The 22,343-nt window shown below is 44.7% G+C and overlaps 1 protein-coding gene across 1 annotated transcript in view; it reads right to left on the bottom strand.

Moving 5' to 3' along the window:
• Nucleotides 1–22,343, bottom strand: part of GRM8 (glutamate metabotropic receptor 8) — a 504,716-nt gene that overhangs the window by 237,615 nt on the left and 244,758 nt on the right. Inside the window, exons 3-5 of the mRNA XM_066634671.1 lie at nt 9,228–9,363; nt 7,784–7,938; nt 5,663–5,800 (exon numbers count right to left, since the gene is read on the bottom strand). Coding sequence (XP_066490768.1) covers nt 5,663–5,800; nt 7,784–7,938; nt 9,228–9,363 — 429 coding nt within the window. The remainder of the gene's footprint in view (nt 1–5,662; nt 5,801–7,783; nt 7,939–9,227; nt 9,364–22,343) is intronic.

The raw sequence follows: 22,343 nt of genomic DNA, 5'->3' as shown, positions 1-22,343 counted from the left end.
CAGGGTTGTGGCACTGCAAGGACTCACCTGAGAGCGTGCTCTGTGCTCTCCAGAGGTCACACCAGCCTCCCAGTCTCTTCAGGAGGCCTCCCAGACTTAGAACATAAGAACATAAGAACAGCCCCAGGCCATAGGCCCATCTAGTCCAGCTTCCTGGATCTCACAGCGGCCCACCAAATGCCCCAGGGAGCACACCAGATAACAAGAGACCTCATCCTGGTGTCCTCCCTTGCATCTGGCCTTCTGACATAACCCATTTCTAAAATCAGGAGGTTGCGCATACACATCATGGCTTGTACCCCATAATGGATTTTTCCTCCAGAAACTTGTCCAATCCCCTTTTAAAGGCGTCTAGGGTAGACGCCAGCAACACATCCTGTGGCAAGGAGTTCCACAGACCGACCACACGCTGAGTAAAGAAATATTTTCTTTTGTCTGTCCTAACCCACCCAACACTCAATTTTAGTGGATGTCCCCTGGTTCTGGTATTATGTGAGAGTGTAAAGAGCATCTCCCTATCCACTCTGTCCATCCCCTGCATAATTTTGTATGTCTCAATCATGTCCCCCCTCAGGCGTCTCTTTTCTAGGCTGAAGAGGCCCAAACGCCGTAGCCTTTCCTCATAAGGAAGGTGCCCCAGCCCCGAAATCAGCTTAGTCGCTCTCTTTTGCACCTTTTCCATTTCCACTATGTCTTTTTTGAGATGCGGCAACCAGAACTGGACACAATACTCCAGGTGTGGCCTTATCATCGATTTGTATGGAAGCTTTGACTGGAAGCCACTTCTGGTTTGGGTCCATGACCTCCAGAAGTCACAGATGTGAATCAAAACCAGCTTCTGGTCATATCTGGGAGGCCTCCTGAAGAGACTGGGAGGCTGGCGTGACCTCTGGAGGGCACAGAGCACACTCTCAGGTGAGTCCTTGCAGTGCCACACCCCTGTCTCCCCACAGATATGAAGGCACACTGTATTTGCAAGTGCAATGACCCCAGTGTGGAAGGGATTGTCACTCCCGAATTGGCCTTTTCAGACACACCAGATGCTGTTCCAGAATCACCTTTCAGAGCGCGATACCAGAGTCTTTCGAGACTGAAGGTTGCCAACAACATGACTCTAGACATGTTGCCTATCTTCAGCTTGTTGCTGAAGGAAGCTCCAAGGCTCCCCCTCTGTGCCACCACACCCCAAATTTGCCTTACTGTCTGCCTAATGCTTACTTATCTCTCAAAATATTCACCCACTCTAAGACCCAAGTGCCTGTAAAGCTGCAACCCAGACAAGATCTCAAAACATGGCAGATTTACGATCTAAACCGTCATGTGGTGAATGGATATGGCTCTGACGATACGAATGCCATCTGGGATATGATCTGTTGTCTAAAAGGCAAAGGTAAATGCGCTTCACCCCCATACATTACTTGATAACAGATTGTGATGATAGCCGTTTGATTTAACGTCACATCAGGCAGTGTGAGCCTTCTTGCTTTTGCTGAGTTTGTCTAACGCAGGTAATAAATATTCGGAGATAATAGTGAAATAAGAGTTAGGCCACGGAGATAATCCATTATGGTCCTCAAACCCTTAGGTGTCCAATATAACAGAAGCCGATGAAGCTCAAAACAAAGCACAAAGAACATTTCAGTTCAGCTACTACTTTGAATAGAATTTTTTTTTACTGTACACTGAAATTTCATATTACAAAAATTCAGTGCAGCCTCGATATCTGTGGCTCTGACATGCACAGATATGACTCACTATGGGGGCCCTAAGAATAACAGGGTCCACTTTAGAAAGCATTTTAAAACAAACAAAAAAAGCATCAAAATTGCTTCTACTACCTTGCATGATCAAATTGTGCCACTTCCCAGCTTCCGGCACTATTTTTAGACTTGAAACTCCGTGCAACTTCCAGGTTGCACCAAGGTCCCTGGCCCCTCCCAGGGTTGACCCAGAGTGCATTGCATTCCCTTTTGGCTCCTCTCACTGGGCTCCTCTCACTGGCTCTAAGCAGGAAGGTTTCCCCAGAATGAATTAAAATTCATTTGCTTTGGGAATTTCTTGAGTGGTTCCACAGGAAAATCTCCCTGTTCAGAACCAGGGAAAGGAGTTTCTGGGTACTTGTGCAAGTAATCAATTACTCTAGCAGGATTCATGTCCAAGTGGGGGCAGGAAATTTGTGCAAGCTCTGGTCTATCACAATCTGTTCCCACAGTGCAGCTGGAACACAGTGGCATAGCTAGAGGGGGGTGCAAAGCACTAAGTTTTGCAAGGGAGCCTCCCCACAGAGTGCAAGCTACCTCTTCCCTCCCCTTCAAAGCCATTCAGGGTGATGGGAGCAAAACGGAGGCATATACCTCCATTTTGCTCCCACTGCCTTGAATGGCTCTGAAGAGGAGGGGCCACTTGTGTGCTGGGGTGAAACTCCCTGCAAAACTTAGTGCTTTGCACCCCCTCTGGTTACGCCACTGCTGGACCACATTACCAATGTGCATATGTATAGCTGGAACATGCTCCTTCACAGGGTACATAGATGGTTTATGAAGGTGCCAAGTGCGGTTGGACTCTTAAAGCTGATTGAAACGTGCCCTACAGGATGTCACTGACCTGCACTGAATACTGTTAGCCATTCTCTAGGTGTTGCATCTGCCATCTCTACTGCCACTAATCAGTATCCTCCAGTAACATTAGGGGGTCTCTCCCCAGCATCCTTGTTATTCAGCAGCAGCAGTTGTAGCTATGAATGGTTGTTTCAGTTCAATTGCTCCTGCACATTCACCGATTCTAGTGTAATGTAGTGACTAGAACGTTGGCTCCATGTGTGACAAACTCCAGATACTACACCACACCGCACAATTGTTGAAAGAAAAACAGATCTGATGCCATTAAGTGTTCATAAACAACTGCGGAGAGAGAACGTTGGCACCAGAATGTTGAAAAATAAAGCTTCTGCAAGAAAGGTATGCTTGTCTGGGAGGGGGTAAAATAACTCATAAAGGTTTGGGAGAAGAGTGTTGTATACTGTTGGAATGGATTCCAGTAATGCTGGGAAACTAAGAGCTAAAAAGTTGCGTGAAGGGGCCTGATCCAGCGGGGCTCTTCTTATGTTCTTATGAGCTAGAGCAGGGGTGCCCAAACCCCGGCCCTGGGGCCACTTGCGGCCCTCGAGGCCTCTCAATGTGGCCCTCAGGGAGCTCCTAGTCTCCAATGAGCCTCTGGCCCTCCGGAGATTTGTTGGAGCCCGCACTGGCCTGACACAACTGCTCTCAGAGTGAGGGCAACTGTTTGACCTCTCGTATGAGCTGTGGGATGAGGGCTCCCTCCACTGCTTGTTTCATGTCTGTGATGCAGTAGCGGCAGCAAAGGAAAGGTCGGCCTTGCTTTGTGCAAGGCCTTTTATAGGCCTTGAGCTATTGCAAGACCTTCATTCATTCATATAAGTTCATTTTTAATATATTCATTTATGTAAACTTATATAAATTTATTCAAATTTTAAATGTAAATTAATTCCTTTTTTACCCTGGCCCCCGACACAGTGTCGGACAGAAGATGTGGCTCTCCTGCCAAAAACTTTGGACACCCCTGAGCTAGAGTAATAGGACCAAAAAGACAGTGTTGGATAGATATAGGAAAGGCAGTTGATGGGATTATACAATTGGACAGAAGTTCACCAATACCAAATACACATTTTGCATATATTATAACACACCATAAATGTAATCCAGTGAAACAAATATTATGGCATGCTCAAGACCTGCACAAATTAGGCGAATTTGAATTTGCTATTTATGGCTTCTGAAATCATGTTCCCCCATTCCTATTTTCAACACCGCAGTCAGTCATCATAGGCATTTAAAGGCTGATTAGGTTTGAGGAATAGTTAAAACAAAATGCTAACCATATAGAAACATAAAAGTGGCTTCCCTTACAGTAAAAGGTTATGCATGAAGGAATAATTTTAATTAACATCTTGAGTGAGGTTTCAAGGAAAGCATCTCTCTGCTCAATCTTTTAAATTACAGGGTATAAGAAGTGCTTCGGGTCACCACTATGTAAGCAACTCAGGCCCAAACTTCTTGGAACTGAATCCACTTAGATGATCCACCCAACATGGTTCCAGTTTTTCATAAAATATTGTACTATCCTTGACAGCATATAGCTGATAGGTGATATATAACTGCTCAGCAGGGACATGAGGTTTGGGGGTGGCAGGTATAGTAGAACAGCTCCACCTGCATTTTCCAAAAATCGCTACAGCCTAACCTGGCCTATCCCAGAATCGCGCCTAACCCAGAATCACCTAACCCAGAATCGCACCTGCATTCTGCTTGCTTACACGGGTTCAAGTGGGTGGAATGTGTGCGTGATCACTGGGTTAGGCTGCAGCAATTTTCAGGGGATGCTGGTGGGGTGATCCTACCTCCTGCCCATCCTTGCACCACAAGCCCCTGCTGCTTAGCTCGGATGAAACATGTATTTGATGTAACATGTACTATGGCCACATGAAAATGGCCCCTGATGATCTGCTTAAAATGTTAGAGTGGCAAAACACAAGCTTTGCATTCTGGAGATCCCAAGGTCAATCCCTGGCACCTCCAATGAGGACACCATATTATGTGATGTAGAATCTACGAGCATCATTGGTATCTACTAATTAACCGACTGAAGCTGAATGCCATACAAATCAGAGTGTACTTTTTGCTTGACAAATCCTAGGTGTTAAAGCTCCTTCTTTCCATGCCCTTTCATATTCAAAATGGAAATCCCCACAAGAAGTAATTGACAATAAACATTTTGTGTCTCCCATTAGCTATGCTATTGGTACACCTCTTGATCACAGAAAATAGATCTTATCATCATATATTTTCCCTAAGACTACAGTGGTTGGTCATAGTGACTTCCAACCCTCTCACTCTATACAGGCATGCACTGCTTAACAACCTTCCGCTTAACAATGGACCACATAAAAGACAGTGGTCAAAGCACAACAGAGGCTCTTGAGGCAGTCAGGTCTCCCATAGCCTGCAGCAGAGTGTCTGATTGAGGCTCTTAATGCAAAGAAAAAGCAATCTATCTCCAGTAGCCTGTGCCAGCTAGTGGCTGGCACAGCAAAGGCACTAGATTGAGCTGAATGTTCACTTAATGACCTAATCACATAATAGCGGAGATGGGAGAACATAGCCCCATTGTTAAGAGGCGCTCACATATACACCATGGTTGTATCTTGAGTCATGACTATTCCAAGGAAATCACTGATCATACAATGGACTACCAGAAGTTTGGACTACCAAAATTTTTTGGATCACCAAAATTTTGGCCATAACCCATTACAATCAGTAGATTAGGAGAAAGCCCTTGTCCACACAGCACAGGTACCAGTGAAGATGAATTCTGACATGGTCATTTCAACCTATGTTCAACCCAAAGTATTTTCAACAATTAAAAATATTTGCATTGATCTGAATCATTATTAATTGTTCCATAAAGGATAAACAACATATGAGTGAAAATACCATGGTTCAGGAGTGAAGAATGGGAGCAATTTGACCCAAGGAATTATTCAGTTGATGACAAAGCTCAATTTTTTCACAAAATTCTCTCCCATAGTATTTGGGGGAAAGTTTGGAAAAAGGAAGTTGGAGAATAATTGTACTTGAGTAGTTACCTGTGCATTTCTTAATATTGCTGTTTCTCTTCCCAGGAGAACCCAACTTGCATCCAAAATTTTCTTCCCAGAATTCTGCAAACCATACATTTCTTCGGTTATTGTCAAGAGTCCGGCTTCTAAAATATCGATCGAAACCTAGAATTTTGGGGGGAGAAAAAAGCACAGGTGTTTTAAAAAGCCTTTCGAAAACATAGCAAATTATTGGGGAAAACTGCTTGGGTGGAATCAAAGAAACACCATTCATGTCTGTGTTACATACATTATTTTCAAAACAATAAGAGGCCAGATTTTTTTTTCCTTAACCAACTTCTGCCCAGCCCACAGGTGTACACATTTTATCCCTGTTGCATATATGCAACTTTGGACAGAAATGGCTTCAGGACAGGTCGTATCTCATTATTCACAGTGGTTCTGTTCTGGAACCCCTAGTGGATTAAAAAAAAATCAGTGGATACTAAATCAGTGGAAAATAAAGCTTTAAAGATCCACTTCCAGGTTTCTTGCACCTCCATTGTCACCCCAGAATGTGTTGGTATGGGTGCTATACCACATTCAGCCACGAAGTGGAGTGAATAATGGAGTCTAATGGAATAAATTATTATTGAACAACACAAAGGTATGAATTTGGATTTTGGTGCTTTCTTTCCTGGTTACACGGCATTAAAGGTGGACCCTGGTATCAACTGTGAGTCAAATCAGAGGGTGTCAAATCAGCGGATACAAAGGTGTAGCTGGTTAATGGAAGGGTGTACAAACCTTTATTATATGTATAACAACAAAGAACAAATTGCAGTTTCAATTCTCTGCAGTCTAGGATGAGAAAAGGAGAACAGAGGCTATTGTTCTGGGAAAGATTTGCTCCAAAAATTATTCTGCCAATGGGTCTGAGTGGGTCTCTTAATTCCTATTCTCTTCAAACTTTGTGAAGTTTCATTTGATTTGTATTCTGCTCTTTTACACCAACACCTTATTGCAGCAATTCTCAAACTTTTAGCACTGGGACCTACTTTTTAGAATGACAATCCGTCCAAGACCCACCAGAAGTGATGTCATGGTGGAAGTGACCATCATGCAATTTAAAATAAATAAGTATAAATAATTAAAGTAAAACAAATAATTAAATAAACAGAAGCCAGCCCTGGTCCACCAAGTGAATTTCCTCTACAGCCTGCCTGCAATAACACTCCCCCCCCCCGTCCAAAATCAGTAAGGTTTTCAGCCCTAGCCAGTGCCCAGTTCAATTTAAGAACTTCTGTTTAAACCAGATCACTGTCAGATTCCACCTGGCTTTGCAAGTCTCAAAAAAGTTCACCAGATCAGCTGAAGCCTCTGTTTTGATCCTTTTTAGTGGGGGGGGGGGGGGGGAGGCTGCCTTCTGGAGCATTTGTTGAGCTCCAGTTCCATCAGGTCAGGACCATTCTGGTGGTTTCACATTCCCCTTTGCCTAGCCTGACCACCAGCCAAGGCACGTTTGCTTACTCGCGAGTAAACGCGACCATGAGACTTAGTTTCGCTTTTCATAGGGCTCAATAAATTTGTCTGCTTGGAGGGAGGGTCTTCCTTCACAGGTGTTTTTGGGGGCTGCATTCACTGGATCAGGACCATTCTGGTGTCATTGGATTCCTTTCAGCCTGCCCTTTCCAATGGACTAAGGCAAATTTGCTTACTCCTGAGTAAAAGCATCATACGGCTCAGTTTCACTTTCCATAGGGCTTTATGCATTTTTGTTCTCCGGTTTTTTGACCATAACTTTTGAAAGAAAGGGGATATTTCACTCTGGATTTTTGCATTGCATTCTGCAGGAACGTCCACATCCAATAGTATATACGACATGATACCATCTCGTAACATGATGGTATTACTCCTAACCACCATGTGCATCACCTACTGTGGCCCGCACACCCCTAGCAACACAACTGATTATACATGAGATAACCAGATGATAATGCAGCTGAGGTAACCATAATGCAAGTATAATTCAAAGTTCCTGTCACCAGCAATGCACCATAAAAGGGTTTAACTCCAAATATTCCCTGCAGTACTGAATCCAAAGCGACAAGACATTTACACTTGAAGGTCTCTGTCTCGTCCCCACAAGAATCAATGGGACAGTCTTACCAGCAATGGAAGCTCTTTTGGGCAAAATGGTGACTGCTCCTTCTGCAATCTCCTCTTGCTGAGAAACGGGTGAAATTTTAGATCCCCAACTGTCTGAGCCGATCCAAAGGAAGTGTCCAGTTTGATTGGTTTTCTTGGCTGCCTCTAATATTCGCCTGCAAATAAACAAAACAAGTTGTTATTTTGAAATGTTAGTCAAAGCATCAGCTGCTTTTATCTCATTCAAGTGTTCCTTCTCCTTTAATTTTATATTTGGTTATTTGAACATAAGAATTTACTGCATGTTTTCCCTCCTATTTCTCTCCTATTCGTCATGACTACTTGTTCCGTCTCCATGATACAAACCCTATAATTCTAGGGAACCTGGAACACCTTTGGCCTCTGTGCAGAAGCGGACACTGAATGTTATAATGGAGAAGCTGTGGGTCAGGACCCACCAGTGGATCAGGAGCCAATTTTTGGTGAATCATGAAAGGTTTATGAAACATTATTATTACTATTATTTGCAAGCACCTTTGTCCAGTTTGCAGAAGAAAATTGTTAGCTGGAATGTTAACCTGTGGTACGAGGTAATCTTCATAACCCAAATTTAAATGTCACATTTTCCAATTTTATCTAGTAATTGGCATGCCAAAGATAAGCTGTTCTCAAACTTTTGGCACCGGAACCCACTTTTTAGAATGAAAATCTGTCAGGACCCACTGGAATTGATGTCAGGACTGGAAGTGACATCATCAAGTAGGAAAAGTAAGTCCCATTTACTATCATTGTTAAAAGCATATACATATTATTATTATTATTATTATTATTATTATTATTATTATTATTATTATTATTATTATTAACAATATTTATATACCGCTATTCAACTAAAAGTTCACAAAGCGATTTACAGAGAACAATAAAATAACTAAATGGCTCCCTGTCCCAAAAGGGCTCACAATCTAAAAAGATGCCAATGAATGCCAGCAGAATAGTAGCCTTCATAGTACCCTGGAATAAAATTGGGGGGGGGGGAATCCTTGAATTCCATTTATAGAGAGGGTCTAGCTAATGTCCACACACACATACTATATGCGAGGTCTCTTGCCACCCCAGGAGCACTGGACCCTGATTATTATTATTTAATAATTATTATTGTTAACAAATAATTCTCTCTCTCTCTCTCTCTCTCTCTCTCTCTCTCTCTCTCTCTCTCTCTCTCTCTCTCTCTCCCCCTCTGTCTCTGGTCTAGTGGGTTGCAAAGATTGTCATTTTATAATGTGGGTCCCTGTGCTAAAAGGTTTGGGAAGTACTGATACAGTTGTCACAAATGTCACAAATTTGCATTGGCTTTAGTCCTAAAGTGCTCGACAAAACAAGCAGCCTGAAGGATTAAAAATATGACTTTCAGCAACAGGCTGCCCATCCTACACAGGACTGAAATAGAGAAAGACACAAGCACCTGATATCATCCTCATTTGCAAACATGATGACTGCACGAGCGTTGGGGGTCTCCAATAAGCGCTTGATGATCTTGTCGAACTCTCCTGGTCTTGGTTCACGGGGAATTTTTAGGGATTGAGCAATACAAACACCACCTAGGGAAAGGAAAACAGACAGGCTAGTTGATTAAATGCTCCCTGGTATGTGGCTGGCTCTAAAAGTTGATTAAATCCTTTAAAATATCCATGGTATATGATCTCCATAGCCATACTTTCAAGGGGGAAAAAAAAAGCAAAACGAGACTGTACAGCTCCTTAATAGGAGACAACCAGACCACAGTTAGGAAATGTGCACCTGTAATGCACCCAAATAAGCAATTTGTACCTGTAATAATGCACTCGCTGCCCTCTACTAATTGCATGGCTGTCAAATGCCCAACATTTTCTTGTTTTTAATTTTGCCATTGCCTTGTGTGGTGTCTCCCCTGCCAGAGATTTGCTGGAAACTTCAGCCCTCTGTCACCACTTGTTATGTATGCTCTCTCTCCCCAACCCCCCCCCCCACACACACACACTTCCCTCAAACATAAAGGCACATGTTTCATTATCATTTCAGCACAGTGTTTGGCTTCCTGGATGAGTCAACTGCTGCCATCTCATGAGAAGTGGTGAGATCCAAGATGGCAGTGTGCAAATCTTGGTGAGATTTGTTCACTGCCATCTTGGATCTCACCAAATCTCATGAGATTCAAGGTGATGGCTCCCAAATCTCATGAGATTTGTGTGCTGCTATCTTTGATCTTGATAATAAGATCAAAGATCTTATTTCACAAGATTTCACAAGATCCAACAGCGCCCGGGGAAACGAGTGAGAGGGGCGACTGGGGACATCCCGTGACGCCCCTGTGAGTGTGCCACAATGCCCTAAGGCATCATGACACACACTTTGGGAACCCCTGTCCTAAAATAATATCAACTTTACCATATTATCCAGTCAGCAATTTTCCTTTAGTTCCTCAAGTCTCTTTGCCTTCTTACTTTCTTCTCTCTAATTGCTCAGCTGACCTCTTAACTCTCACTGACCTACTGTTGGCTTTTAACTGACTCCATCTCACTCTCAACCAGCCTTGTCCTTCATCACATCTATAAGCCAACTACAACTCTTGTGTCCCCTTTGAAGGCCCAAGCTCTTATCTCACACAGTTGCGTGCTTTAAAACTTCCACATAGATGCTTTCATAAAGAAAACATTAAACAACCTTTCAAAAAATCTGTGTTAACACATAACATATTGTTTCATTTTACCACAGCTTACATTTATGGTAGAAAACTACCTGTACGCACAAGTTGCCGAGATTCGCTATTTCCCTGAGCACCGTAACTTATTTAGCTTGACAGTATGCATGCAGTTCAAAGAAAGTATTGCAATGAATGAAGTCAAATGGCTGTGAAGTCATATGCCTCTTCAGGGAACAGCAGACCTACCTATTGCAGCATTTTAATTAAGTTGGCATCTTTTTTTAAGCATCTTATTAAAGCTCTGTGAGGTCATCAAAAAAACATTTCTTATTATCTCAAGTCAAGGCACATAAGCCCCGTGAATATATTTAGATACTTTCCTGACAAAATCTGGGGGGGGGAGGGGGGAGGTAATTTTCAGCTGGCTTGCAAGAAAATATATATTATAAAAAGAATAAGGTGTAAGAAACCCCTGGGGGCTGGGGATAAGAATAGGCCATCAGTTTGGCTGTACTTGTCGTAAGAGGCGACTAAACAGCCACCAGGTAGATGGGACTCGTCAGCCTGGGAAGGCAGCTCATCTGAGAGAAGGAAAACTCTGATCCCAAACCTCCACTGCCTTGTGGCTACATCCAGTTATGGAAAAGGTTTCAGGAGTCAACCTCATCCAGAGCCGGAGTCCCTGAGGCAGTTCGTGGCTGAACACAGTCACGTTCTGGCAACTCCTGCGACGCCGCTGGAACCAACCGTATTGGCCTCTGCCTTTCCATTGGACCATTTCAGCGACGTGGAGAGGGGGGATTTGCTGTATGCGTAACAGCCTATCCTCCATACTTACTTTACCCAGGCTTCGGGCACTGGAGAGGACACTCTGTTCCAGAACCACCATTCAGAGCGTGACACCATAGTCTTCCGAGACTAAAGGATGCCAACAAGGTGTAAGAAAATTCATCCCAGAAGGCAGTGAGCTTCCTAGAAAATGGGATGTGCCCAGTACATTAAACACTATTCACCCCCTATTGGTAAAGCAGTCCTCCATGTTTATTCCTTACGTAGCATAGTTATTACATTACATAGCTATTACATTAGCATGATTTACAATATCGTATACTTTGCCACAGGCCCACAAGACTGCTCTGCGTGATACAACATGCACTTGACACTGCTCTGAGGCACCAGTGGCATCACTAGGGTTTGCGCCACCTGGTGTGGGAGGCCAGCACATCGCCCCTAGGATGGAACTCCTCCCATGCAGTGGGCGGGGCAATACCTCGAGCGGTAGGCATGATGACGTACTGTTGCCCCTTGTCCCGTTTTTTGGGGTTATAACTTTTGATAGAATTGAGGTATTTCAACACAGTTTGCTTCACTGCATTCTACATGGAATTACACACTGATTGATGTACAGCATGTTGGTGTTGTTCAAAAATACAAAGATTTTCAAAATTTTGGCAAGTTGTGGTGTTACACCCCCCCCGCATGTGTGTCATTCAGTGCAGCCTCCACTCCCCTAGAGATGCCATTGCGAGGTACTGCTTCTTTTTCAGTCCTGCACAATGAAAGGGCTTACCCTAGAGCAGGGGTGCCCAAACCACGGCCCGGGGGCCACTTGCGGCCCTCGGGGGCTCCCAGTCTGGCCCATGGGGAGCACCCAGTCTCCAATGAACCTCTGGCCCTCCAGAGACTTGCTGGAGCCCTTGCTGGCCTGATGCAACTTTTCTCAATGTGAGGACGACTGTTCGACCTCTCACCTGAGCTATGGGATGAGGGCTCCCTCTGCTACTTGCTGTTTCATGTCTGTGATGCAGCAGTGGCAGTGAAGGAAAGGCTGGCCTTGCTTTGTGCAAGGCCTTTTATAGGCTTTAAGCTACTGCAAGACCTTCATTCATTCATATGTTCCATCTCAAATATATTCACTTATGTAAATTTATTCAAATTTTAAATGTAAATTTATTCTTTTTTCCCCTGGCCCCCAACACAGTGTCAGAGAGATGATGTGGCCCTCCTGCCAAAATGTTTGGACACCCCTGCCCTAGAGTGAGCTGAAGTGGAAATAGCGAGGGGAGGAGAGAGGCAGAGGTTGCAGTTCCCTGCTAAGAAAGGGCTGTACTGGGGAGCAGGTATAGCACAAGGTAGAGAGCCCTGCCTGATTGCAAGACGGAAGTTTTCCAGACAAGGTTTCACACTGAGAAATGCTTATCTCTCTGCTTGGCCAAAAATGCTTGGCCAAACATGCAAACGCACAGGAAGCTTTACCACGCTATTTCAAAAAGGAGCCCACACAAATTGCACTCCTGATCTTAATTTGTACGTCACACTATTTCAAAAATGCAATACTAGATTGCTAATAACATATTTCCATGCTAGTTGATGACTTGCTTCTGATCCCAACTGGCAAACAACATTGTTCTGGATTCTGGTAGATCAGCCACTTTCAATCACTTTGCCGTGGCACACTGGTGTGCCGCGAATGGTCCCCAGGTGGGCCATGGGAATTTGGGAGAGGGTTGCTATTAGTAGGGCCATTGGGGGATGTGAGCCCCTCACTGGCCGCACAGTATGTCTTGTCAATTGCCAAAAAACCAATGGTATACCTTGACCATTTTAGTGCCTTGCCAGTGTGTTGTGAGATGAAAAAGGTTGAAAATCACTGTGCTAGATTATTTTCACAGACAGTGTCACTTCCTGAGCCTCAGGAAACTCTGAAGCTTTGGCTTTCATGGTGTCACACATTTTAAAAGACAGGTTGACACAAATGTATTTAAATAATTCTTGAAGAACACCCTTACCTTTTCTGACACACAGTCAATCAGATAAAGAGATCAGCTATTTCTGAATTAATGGGCCTTCAAAACTGACAATGTATGCTTTGGGAAACACAGAACTGATGTACTGTTACTTTTTTTTGTGATCCAAGAGTTCAGAGCTCTTCGAGAAAAAATAAGTCACCGAAGAAGAACATTCAGTTTTCAACCATCCCCTAAAATCATTCATGCACAGGAAAGAAAATGGATCCTTAAGGAAAACTGACAGAGGAAGGACAATATGTTAGCCCATAAATTTCACTAATGGAATTTGCAGTGACTGCTAGCCCATCCTGTGGCTTTTAACAAAACCATTCCCCTTGCATATAATACACCCTGCAAAGTTACAAAATGCTTATCTATTATATGCTACATTCAGCCAGCTATGCGGAATGGATATCTAGGAATAATAACAAAACACAAAACCCACATAGTTGTTTTTCCTAGAGTGTAATGACACAAGAGGAATGCCACTTCCATCATTACAACAGTTCATTCAATCATAACTACACCAGGCATGTTAGCATCTCGGCGCTGAAAAATGTCTTTGACACTAATAGGAACAAATCAAAATGCACTTCAGTCTTCCCACTGCATCCATAATAAATTCTGTGCGCTATCTTCTGACAAACAAAGCATTTGCTCCAGTTCTCTATCTGTGTAGTACACGCCCTGGGTGTTGTAAGCTAAGTAGCCCTATAGATTTACAGGAGCCAATCAAAGCTGGAGTTCCTAAATCATCACCGGAAGACACCGAGCGCCGGGTTGTAAACAGGGTCTGCAAACACAATCCACAAGTGCGTATATTATCTGTGACTGACAACAAAAATGAGTTACTCTGACAGGATAAAGGCTGCTTAGATAGGTTGTCAGAGAGGGGGCAATGGAATCACTGGGTGGCCTTGGGCAAGTCATCATCTCTCAGCGTACAACAGGGGGAGGAGGAGAACTGGAGCATCTGAATTGCAAACCAAGACTTCAGCAGTTCAAATCTCACTTCTGCCATGAACTCAGTCTGTGGCCTTGGGCAATCCAGTTTCTCCCAGCCTCAGTCCCACTTCCATAATATGGGGATAATAGGCTCAATCCTACTGTCATGTCGTGAGAATGGATGATGGCCGGATCCCAAAGGATCTCCTCTATGGAGAACTCGTGCAAGGAAAGCGCCCTACAGGTAGACCACAGCTGCGATACAAGGACATCTGCAAGAGGGATCTGAAGGCCTTAGGAGTGGACCTCAACAGGTGGGAAACCCTGGCCTCTGAGCGGCCCGCTTGGAGGCAGGCTGTGCAGCATGGCCTTTCCCAGTTTGAAGAGACACTCGGCCAACAGACTGAGGCAAAGAGGCAAAGAAGGAAGGCCCATAGCCAGGGAGACAGACCAGGGACAGACTGCACTTGCTCCCAGCGTGGAAGGGATTGTCACTCCCGAATTGGCCTTTTCAGCCACACTAGACGCTGTTCCAGAACCACCTTTCAGAGCGCGATACCAGAGTCTTTCGAGACTGAAGGTTGCCAACAACATTATTACAGGCTCAATCCTATCTTGGCTCACATTATGTGAGCACAAGACCTGGTTGCTTGTGCAGCTGTCACAGCAATAACGTCTGGGCCAGGTCCACCAAATGCAGAAGGCTGGCAGCCCCAGGCATGTGTCAGTGGAATGCTCAGACCCCATCAGAGCAGGTAACGTGGCAGGAGGGCATTCTGGGGGAGGATTGGGGTGGAGATTGGGGCTGGTTGGGAGCCGATATTGGCCCTATGCCCCCAGCTCAGCCTCTAAGTGCCCCTCTGGACCCACTCTGATTTACACTAGCCAAACAGCTGGCACAAATCTGAGTAAGTCCATTGGATGCCATTGCACAGTGGAGTAGGTAAGTTGTTTTTTAAAAAAATGTTTTTTACATAGCTCGCTTTCACTGTCTAGTCCCTGGAGGGTTGTGTACTGTACTGGAGATTTTATGATAACACCAAAGCTTGAAATCAAAAGCTTCCCCCCCCCCACCACCACCATTATATATAACACCAGGCCAGGGCCTCTGAGGGGAACTTTATCAGAGGGTACAAAGTTTCTTTTGGGCCCCTTCCCAAAAAGGGGCAATGGGGGCAGGCAGAACTGGGGGCAAAATAGGGCAGGGGATGGGTGCTAACAGCCAGAACAGTCTTTGGAGCCCAGGTCAATCAGGCTTCTTGATGTGGAACCCAGGTCTACCCAACCATGAGGCTTTGGCAGCTAGATAAAGTAATACGGAAACCCAAACACACTCCTAAGTCTCTCTAAAACCTTTGAAATATAGAAAATCCATTGCAGAAAATTAGCATCATCATAGTTAGACTCTGCTTGCTTGACTCTCCCATAGAAGTTGGTGATACTTAGAGATGGGCAGAGCTCTAGCACATGGTTTTCGAGCATAGGACAAAGCCCCCCCATGCGCCCTGAGACTCTTACTGACTTTGGAAGCTCTCATTGCAGTCTCTGGACCCAGAAGCAACTAGGGATGAAGTCGTCACCAGTTACTTCCAGTGATACCTCCAAGGACAGCATGGTAGCAAGTGTTATGTTGGCGGAGTAGTGTTGAGAAATGCTGTCCTAGATTGATAAATATAAAGTAGCTACTCATCAAGGAAGTAGTTCCAGAAACATGGCTAAATAACATCTTACGTTGCTACCCTGACTATAATCTCTCTATGATAACTGAAGCTCCTTCTCCAGTAGTTCAAAAAAAATATGCTATCTTATTCAGCTGAAAAACTACTTTTTTTTAAGCAATCCATTAAATATGAGAAACTTTTTAGTAACTTTAAGTAGCTTGCAGAAACTCGTTAGTGAGATGCTAAACGTTGGAAAGCTCTACAAAAGATGTTTCATTTTAAGATAATGTCACTTCTTCTCTTGAAACCTACAGAACAGAGTTATTTCGTAATCTTTTTCTTCCCACAAATGCTAGGGAAAAGAAACAAGCATATGTGCTATCTCATTCCAGATTTAAAGTGTCAGCACTGCTTCCCTACAATTATGTTGCCCTAAAAAATAACTCGCGTAAGGCTTATTCAAACATTTTACAAATATATGTAAAACATCACACAAATATACATTGGGAATGTCTTGATTATTATTGCTTGTTGACCAAGTCACTCAGTGCTGCCACCAGATTGCTGAACTGAGTAGTGCAAAAGGGAGGATTATAGACGGCAGTGGATTCTTCCAATCTCCCCATTAGTGAAGGAGGAGGGCAGTCTGCAACAGCTGGCCACTACCAGGGAATGCTTGACCCAGTCAGGTGGGCTTTCTGGTTAGAATGGGCTCTCAATCAGTGCCTGACGTGGCCACCCACAGTTGCCACCCCTGACATCACTTAGCCAGATTTAAGCATCTCTAAGTACCACCAACTTCTATGGGAGAGTCAAGCAAGCAGAGCCATAATTAGGATGGAGCCTGAAAGAACATAAGAACATAAGAACAGCCCCACTGGATCAGGCCATAGGCCCATCTAGTCCAGCTTCCTGTATCTCACAGCAGCCCACCAAATGCCCCAGGGAGCACACCAGATAACAAGAGACTTCATCCTGGTGCCCTCCCTTGCATCTGGCATTCTGACATAACCCATTTCTAAAATCAGGAGGTTGCGCATACACATCATGGCTTGTACCCCATAATGGATTTTTCCTCCAGAAACTTGTCCAATCCCCTTTTAAAAGCGTCCAGGCCAGATGCCATCACCACATCCTGTGGCAAGGAGTTCCACAGACCGACCACACGCTGAGTAAAGAAATATTTTCTTTTGTCTGTCCTAACCCGCCCAACACTCAATTTTAGTGGATGTCCCCTGGTTCTGGTATTATGTGAGAGTGTAAAGAGCATCTCCCTATCCACTCTGTCCATCCCCTGCATAATTGTGTATGTCTCAATCATGTCCCCCCTCAGGCGTCTCTTTTCTAGGCTGAAGAGGCCCAAACACTGCAGCCTTTCCTCATAAGGAAGGTGCCCCAGCCCCGTAATCATCTTAGTCGCTCTCTTTTGCACCTTTTCCATTTCCACTATGTCTTTTTTGAGATGCGGTGACCAGAACTGGACACAATACTCCAGGTGTGGCCTTACCATAGATTTGTACAACGGCATTATAATATTAGCTGTTTTGTTCTCAATACAAAGAGCTCTCCAGCTCCAGCTTCAGCTCCAGCTCTGGAGCTCCAGCTCTCCAGCTCTGTTCCGAGATACAGATAGCAGCTGACACGGGCAACATCAAGGGGATGTATGATGGTATCAAGCAGGCCCTAGGTCCAACACAGAAGAAAACTGCCCCTCTGAAGTCTGCCACAGGCGAGGTCATCCAGGATCGGGCGCAGCAGATGGAACGCTGGGTGCAGCACTACTCTGAGCTATATTCCAGAGAAAATGTAGTCACCGAAGAAGCACTGAACAACATTGAGTGCCTGCCTGTGCTGGAAGAGCTTGACAGTGAACCAACCCTAGAAGAACTTCACGTGGCCCTGGACTCCCTTGCCTTTGGCAAGGCACCTGGAAAAGACAGCATCCCTGCTGAAGTCCTAAAATGCTGCAAAGAGATCATCGTCACTGAGCTGCATGAAATCCTCTGTCTCTGCTGGAGAGAAGGTGGAGTACCTCAAGTCATGAGGGATGCAAACATCATCACGCTGTACAAGAACAAAGGTGACAGGGGTGACTGCAACAACTACCGCGGCATCTCTCTCCTTAGCGTTGTAGGAAAGCTGTTTGCCCGAGTTGTACTAAAGAGGCTCCAGGTACTTGCAGAGAGCGTCTATCCAGAATCGCAGTGTGGATTCCGAGCCAACAGGTCCACCACTGATATGGTATTCTCCCTTAGACAACTGCAGGAGAAATGCAGGGAACAACAACAGCCACTCTTTATAGCCTTCATAGATCTCACAAAGGCTTTCGACCTGGTCAGCAGAGACGGCCTCTTCAAGATTCTCCCCAAGATTGGATGTCCACCCAGGCTCCTCAGCATCATCAGATCTTTCCACAAGGACATGAAGGGCACTGTTGTCTTCGATGGCTCCACATCAGACCCTTTTGACATCCGAAGCGGAGTGAAGCAGGGCTGTGTTCTTGCACCAACCTTGTTTGGGATTTTCTTCGCTGTCCTGCTGAAGCAGGCCTTTGGAACTGCAACAGAAGGCATCTATCTCCGGACCAGATCAGACGGAAAGCTCTTCAACCTCTCCAGACTGAGAGCAAAATCCAAAGTCCAGCTGAAATGTCTGCGTGACTTCCTCTTTGCCGACGATGCAGCTGTCACTACCCACTCTGCCAAAGATCTCTAGCAGCTCATGGATCGTTTTAGCAAGGCCTGCCAAGATTTTGGACTGACAATCAGCCTGAAGAAAACACAGGTCATGGTTCAGGATGTGGACTCACCTCCCTGCATTACAATCTCTGAGCATGAACTGGAGGTTGTCCATGACTTTGTGTACCTTGGCTCAACGATCTCCGACACTCATTCTCTCGATACCGAGCTAAACAAGCGCATCGGTAAAGCAGCTACCACGTTTTCCAGACTCACAAAGAGAGTCTGGTCCAACAAGAAGCTGACGGAACATACCAAGATCCAGGTCTACAGAGCTTGCGTCCTGAGTACACTTCTGTACTGCAGCGAGTCATGGACTCTTCGCTCACAACAGGAGAGGAAACTGAGCGCTTTCCACATGCGCTGCCTCCGACGCATCCTCGGCATCACCTGGCAGGACAAAGTTCCAAACAACACAGTCCTGGAATGTGCTGGAATCCCTAGCATGTATTCACTGCTGAAACAGAGACGCCTGCGTTGGCTTGGTCATGTCGTGAGAATGGATGATGGCCGGATCCCAAAGGATCTCCTCTATGGAGAACTCGTGCAAGGAAAGCGCCCTACAGGTAGACCACAGCTGCGATACAAGGACATCTGCAAGAGGGATCTGAAGGCCTTAGGGATGGACCTCAACAAGTGGGAAACCCTGGCCTCTGAGCGGCCCGCTTGGAGGCAGGCTGTGCAGCATGGCCTTTCCCAGTTTGAAGAGACACTTTGCCAACAGTCTGAGGCTAAGAGGCAAAGAAGGAAGGCCCATAGCCAGGGAGACAGACCAGGGACAGACTGCACTTGCTCCCGGTGTGGAAGGGATTGTCACTCCCGGATTGGCCTTTTCAGCCACACTGGACGCTGTGCCAGAACCACCTTTCAGAGCGCGATACCATAGTCTTTCGAGACTGAAGGTTGCCAATACAAAGTTCTCAATACCTTTTCTAATGATCCCAAGCATAGAATTGGCCTTCTTCACTGCCGCCGCACATTGGGTCGACACTTTCATCGACCTGTCCACCACCACCCCAAGATCTCTCTCCTGATCTGAAAGGCACCAGCCCAGGGTACTACACCCAGGAGGGGCATATGACTGCCCCTCAGGTTCCTCCATAGTTATGGAGGAGGCTCTGGTGGCTTCACGTCCCTGTTCCTTCTCCTTCAAAGGGGAGCCTACCCTTTGAAGGAGAAGGAGTGGGGGTGTAAAGCTGCCGCAGGAAGCGCCCAGTCCTACAGGGAGAACCCGGAAGTGATGTCATGATGCTGGGGCAGTAGGTTATGACTCTGCAAGCAAAAGAACAGTCTCCACCAAAGGAACTGGCATGTCAGATCCTACAAAAAAACAGAAATGCCATTCTTAGGGAAGCTCTTTTCATTTACTGCATCTGCCTGAACATTTTTGTCTCCAATAGTATCAAATTGCTAGATGCAAAGGTGCCAATTTTCAGGGTTTTATTCCAGATATGGAACCACATAATGAGTTCCTTCTACTATGAATCTCATAATTAAAAAAAAAAAAAGCTCTTACAATCTAGCTTACCCATCTATAGCTTAAGTTTCTAATAGGACTAAGAATGTCATTAAGTGCATAAGTGGCCCTTAGTTTTATCATTTAAAAACTTTGAAGGAGTAGATGCAGCTCATTATATGCAGAAAATAGCCTTTTTTCCCATTAAAAACAAGCACAAAGTTCTCCAGCACTGGAATAACCAAAGTTATTTTTAGAACCATTAAACAAACCCATTGTTTCCCCCTCATTATAAGCACCATATTTAAGTTCAATTTTTTCTTTCCTATGGACGCCATGAATAACATCTCTAAAAGTGGTTGTAATACCATTTTCCAATGCACAGTTCATGTGTTGGGGCACAGACAATGAGCTATGCAACTGGGAAATAACCCCAGAGAGCAAGCAAACAATATTGTCCAAACCTACAGAGGATTCTTTGAATTGAAAAAATAAAATAAGATGTCTTTATAAGGGAAAGAATGTGGAGCTCGATTCAGATGCTCTCCACCCACATTGCCTGGGAAACCCGATGCTTCCAATAAATTGGCTCCCTCGCCACACAGCTCCAGCACTACAAAAAAATAGCTCCTAAAACAAACATTCTCAATTTGAATCAAAGCGGGACAGAAAAAAAGGGCAAGTAATCCTTTTCTGGGACCTTTCCCCCTTCAAAATGGAGAAAAGTGCATAGACTGCTGGTGTTGGGGCCAAATTCCCAAATGGTGGCACGCAAGGTGGAACTTTCAACTATATATGGAACTTTTAGCCCAACTGGATACAAATTTATGTTTCTTTCCCAGTCTTTCCCAGTCATGATGAGGGAACACTCAAATTATGTGTAGAGTGTTTTTGACCCAGCTGACCCCAGGAAAGGAGGAGTCGATGACATCTGTCATTCATAAGTCTGGTGTAAGGTCCCCCCTTTTTGGGGGGGGGGGTACTTTACAGTGTGTCATTGCAAAGTTGCTTCCCCTGAAGTAACTTATGGATGACTGAAGAGCCACAAGGACAACAGCACACAGGGGTACAAATTCCATTACTAATTTGGAAATTTTTATGTAGCAATCATGAACATCTTTTGCTTTTGAAACTTTTTTTGTATGTCACCTGATCCTTATCCTTACCAAGACCGGTCTTAGGAGTTATGGAGCCCAATTGGAAATGTCATTTTGTTAGTCCCTGGGTTCACAGCCATGGTCTGTAGAATCTTATATAAATTATTACAGACTCTAGATCTCTATGGTAGAATGGAAAGCTATCAAAAGGCGCACTTAAAAAGCACATGTGAGTGAATGGACCAAATGGATCTAAGCACATTTGAATCTAAAATTGCGTACACGTACACTTACCAGCAAACAATAACATGTAGATTGCCTTTGAAAAGTAAATATTTACACAACTACTTGTTGGGCAGCCCAGTGCCACACAGCCCTGGCACCGCAGGTACACCGCGTAGTGTATCCCGCGGGGCAGGACATCCACTGGAGGACTCCTCGGGGGTCAGGGAACATTGGTTCCCTTACGCCATGTAGAACCACAGCGGCCCCAATGGAACTACTCAGATCTGCAGTAGCTCCTAAGGAGACCTGTGTTGGGCTCCATGACTCAAGGGGTGGGGATAGGATTTGGCGGCAGTCTCTGCCCCCATCTCTGCCCCCCTCCCAGGCCTGATCCTCCCCCATACTCCATTTCTGTATTCAACATGTATGCTTTGAAAAACGGCAGGGGCAAGTGAGAGGGGAAAAAAGTAGAAAAACAAATATGAATGGAAGAAAACTCTAACATTAAAAGGTCATAATGACTTCATAAGACAATACTGAATTCAGTGCTATATCTCCATTATTTTTTGTGCACAGTCCAGGTATGGTTCATGAAGGACAGTAAAACAAATGTGTTCAATAACTAAAATAATGGCATTTTGATTGTATGAGGATCCTGGGTCATAGGGGTATTTTCCATGCCAGTGACTCATCTTCCTCTGGGCCATGGAAAAGGATATACAGAAAATTCCTACATTAGTGATATACGCCTGCTATATGAGACTAACCACAGAGGACCATTTTGGAGTAGCAATCATACCACAAAAGATAAGATCAGAATCAAGCCTAATAGTCAGTGAAATAATAAGGATATATATCATATTTTTATAATAGCAAAAGAGTGTTCTCAAAGCTGTATGCATAGCAAAAGAAGAAAAAGCTGGCTCAAAGAAGTTCACAGTCTAAAAATGCACACAAGGGAGACAATAACAACATCCACTGGGAAAG

The sequence above is a fragment of the Tiliqua scincoides genome, chromosome 7 (assembly GCF_035046505.1).
Source record: "Tiliqua scincoides isolate rTilSci1 chromosome 7, rTilSci1.hap2, whole genome shotgun sequence".
In the NCBI taxonomy this organism is placed as follows: domain Eukaryota; kingdom Metazoa; phylum Chordata; class Lepidosauria; order Squamata; family Scincidae; genus Tiliqua; species Tiliqua scincoides.
This window is presented reverse-complemented; position numbering and strand designations above follow the sequence as displayed.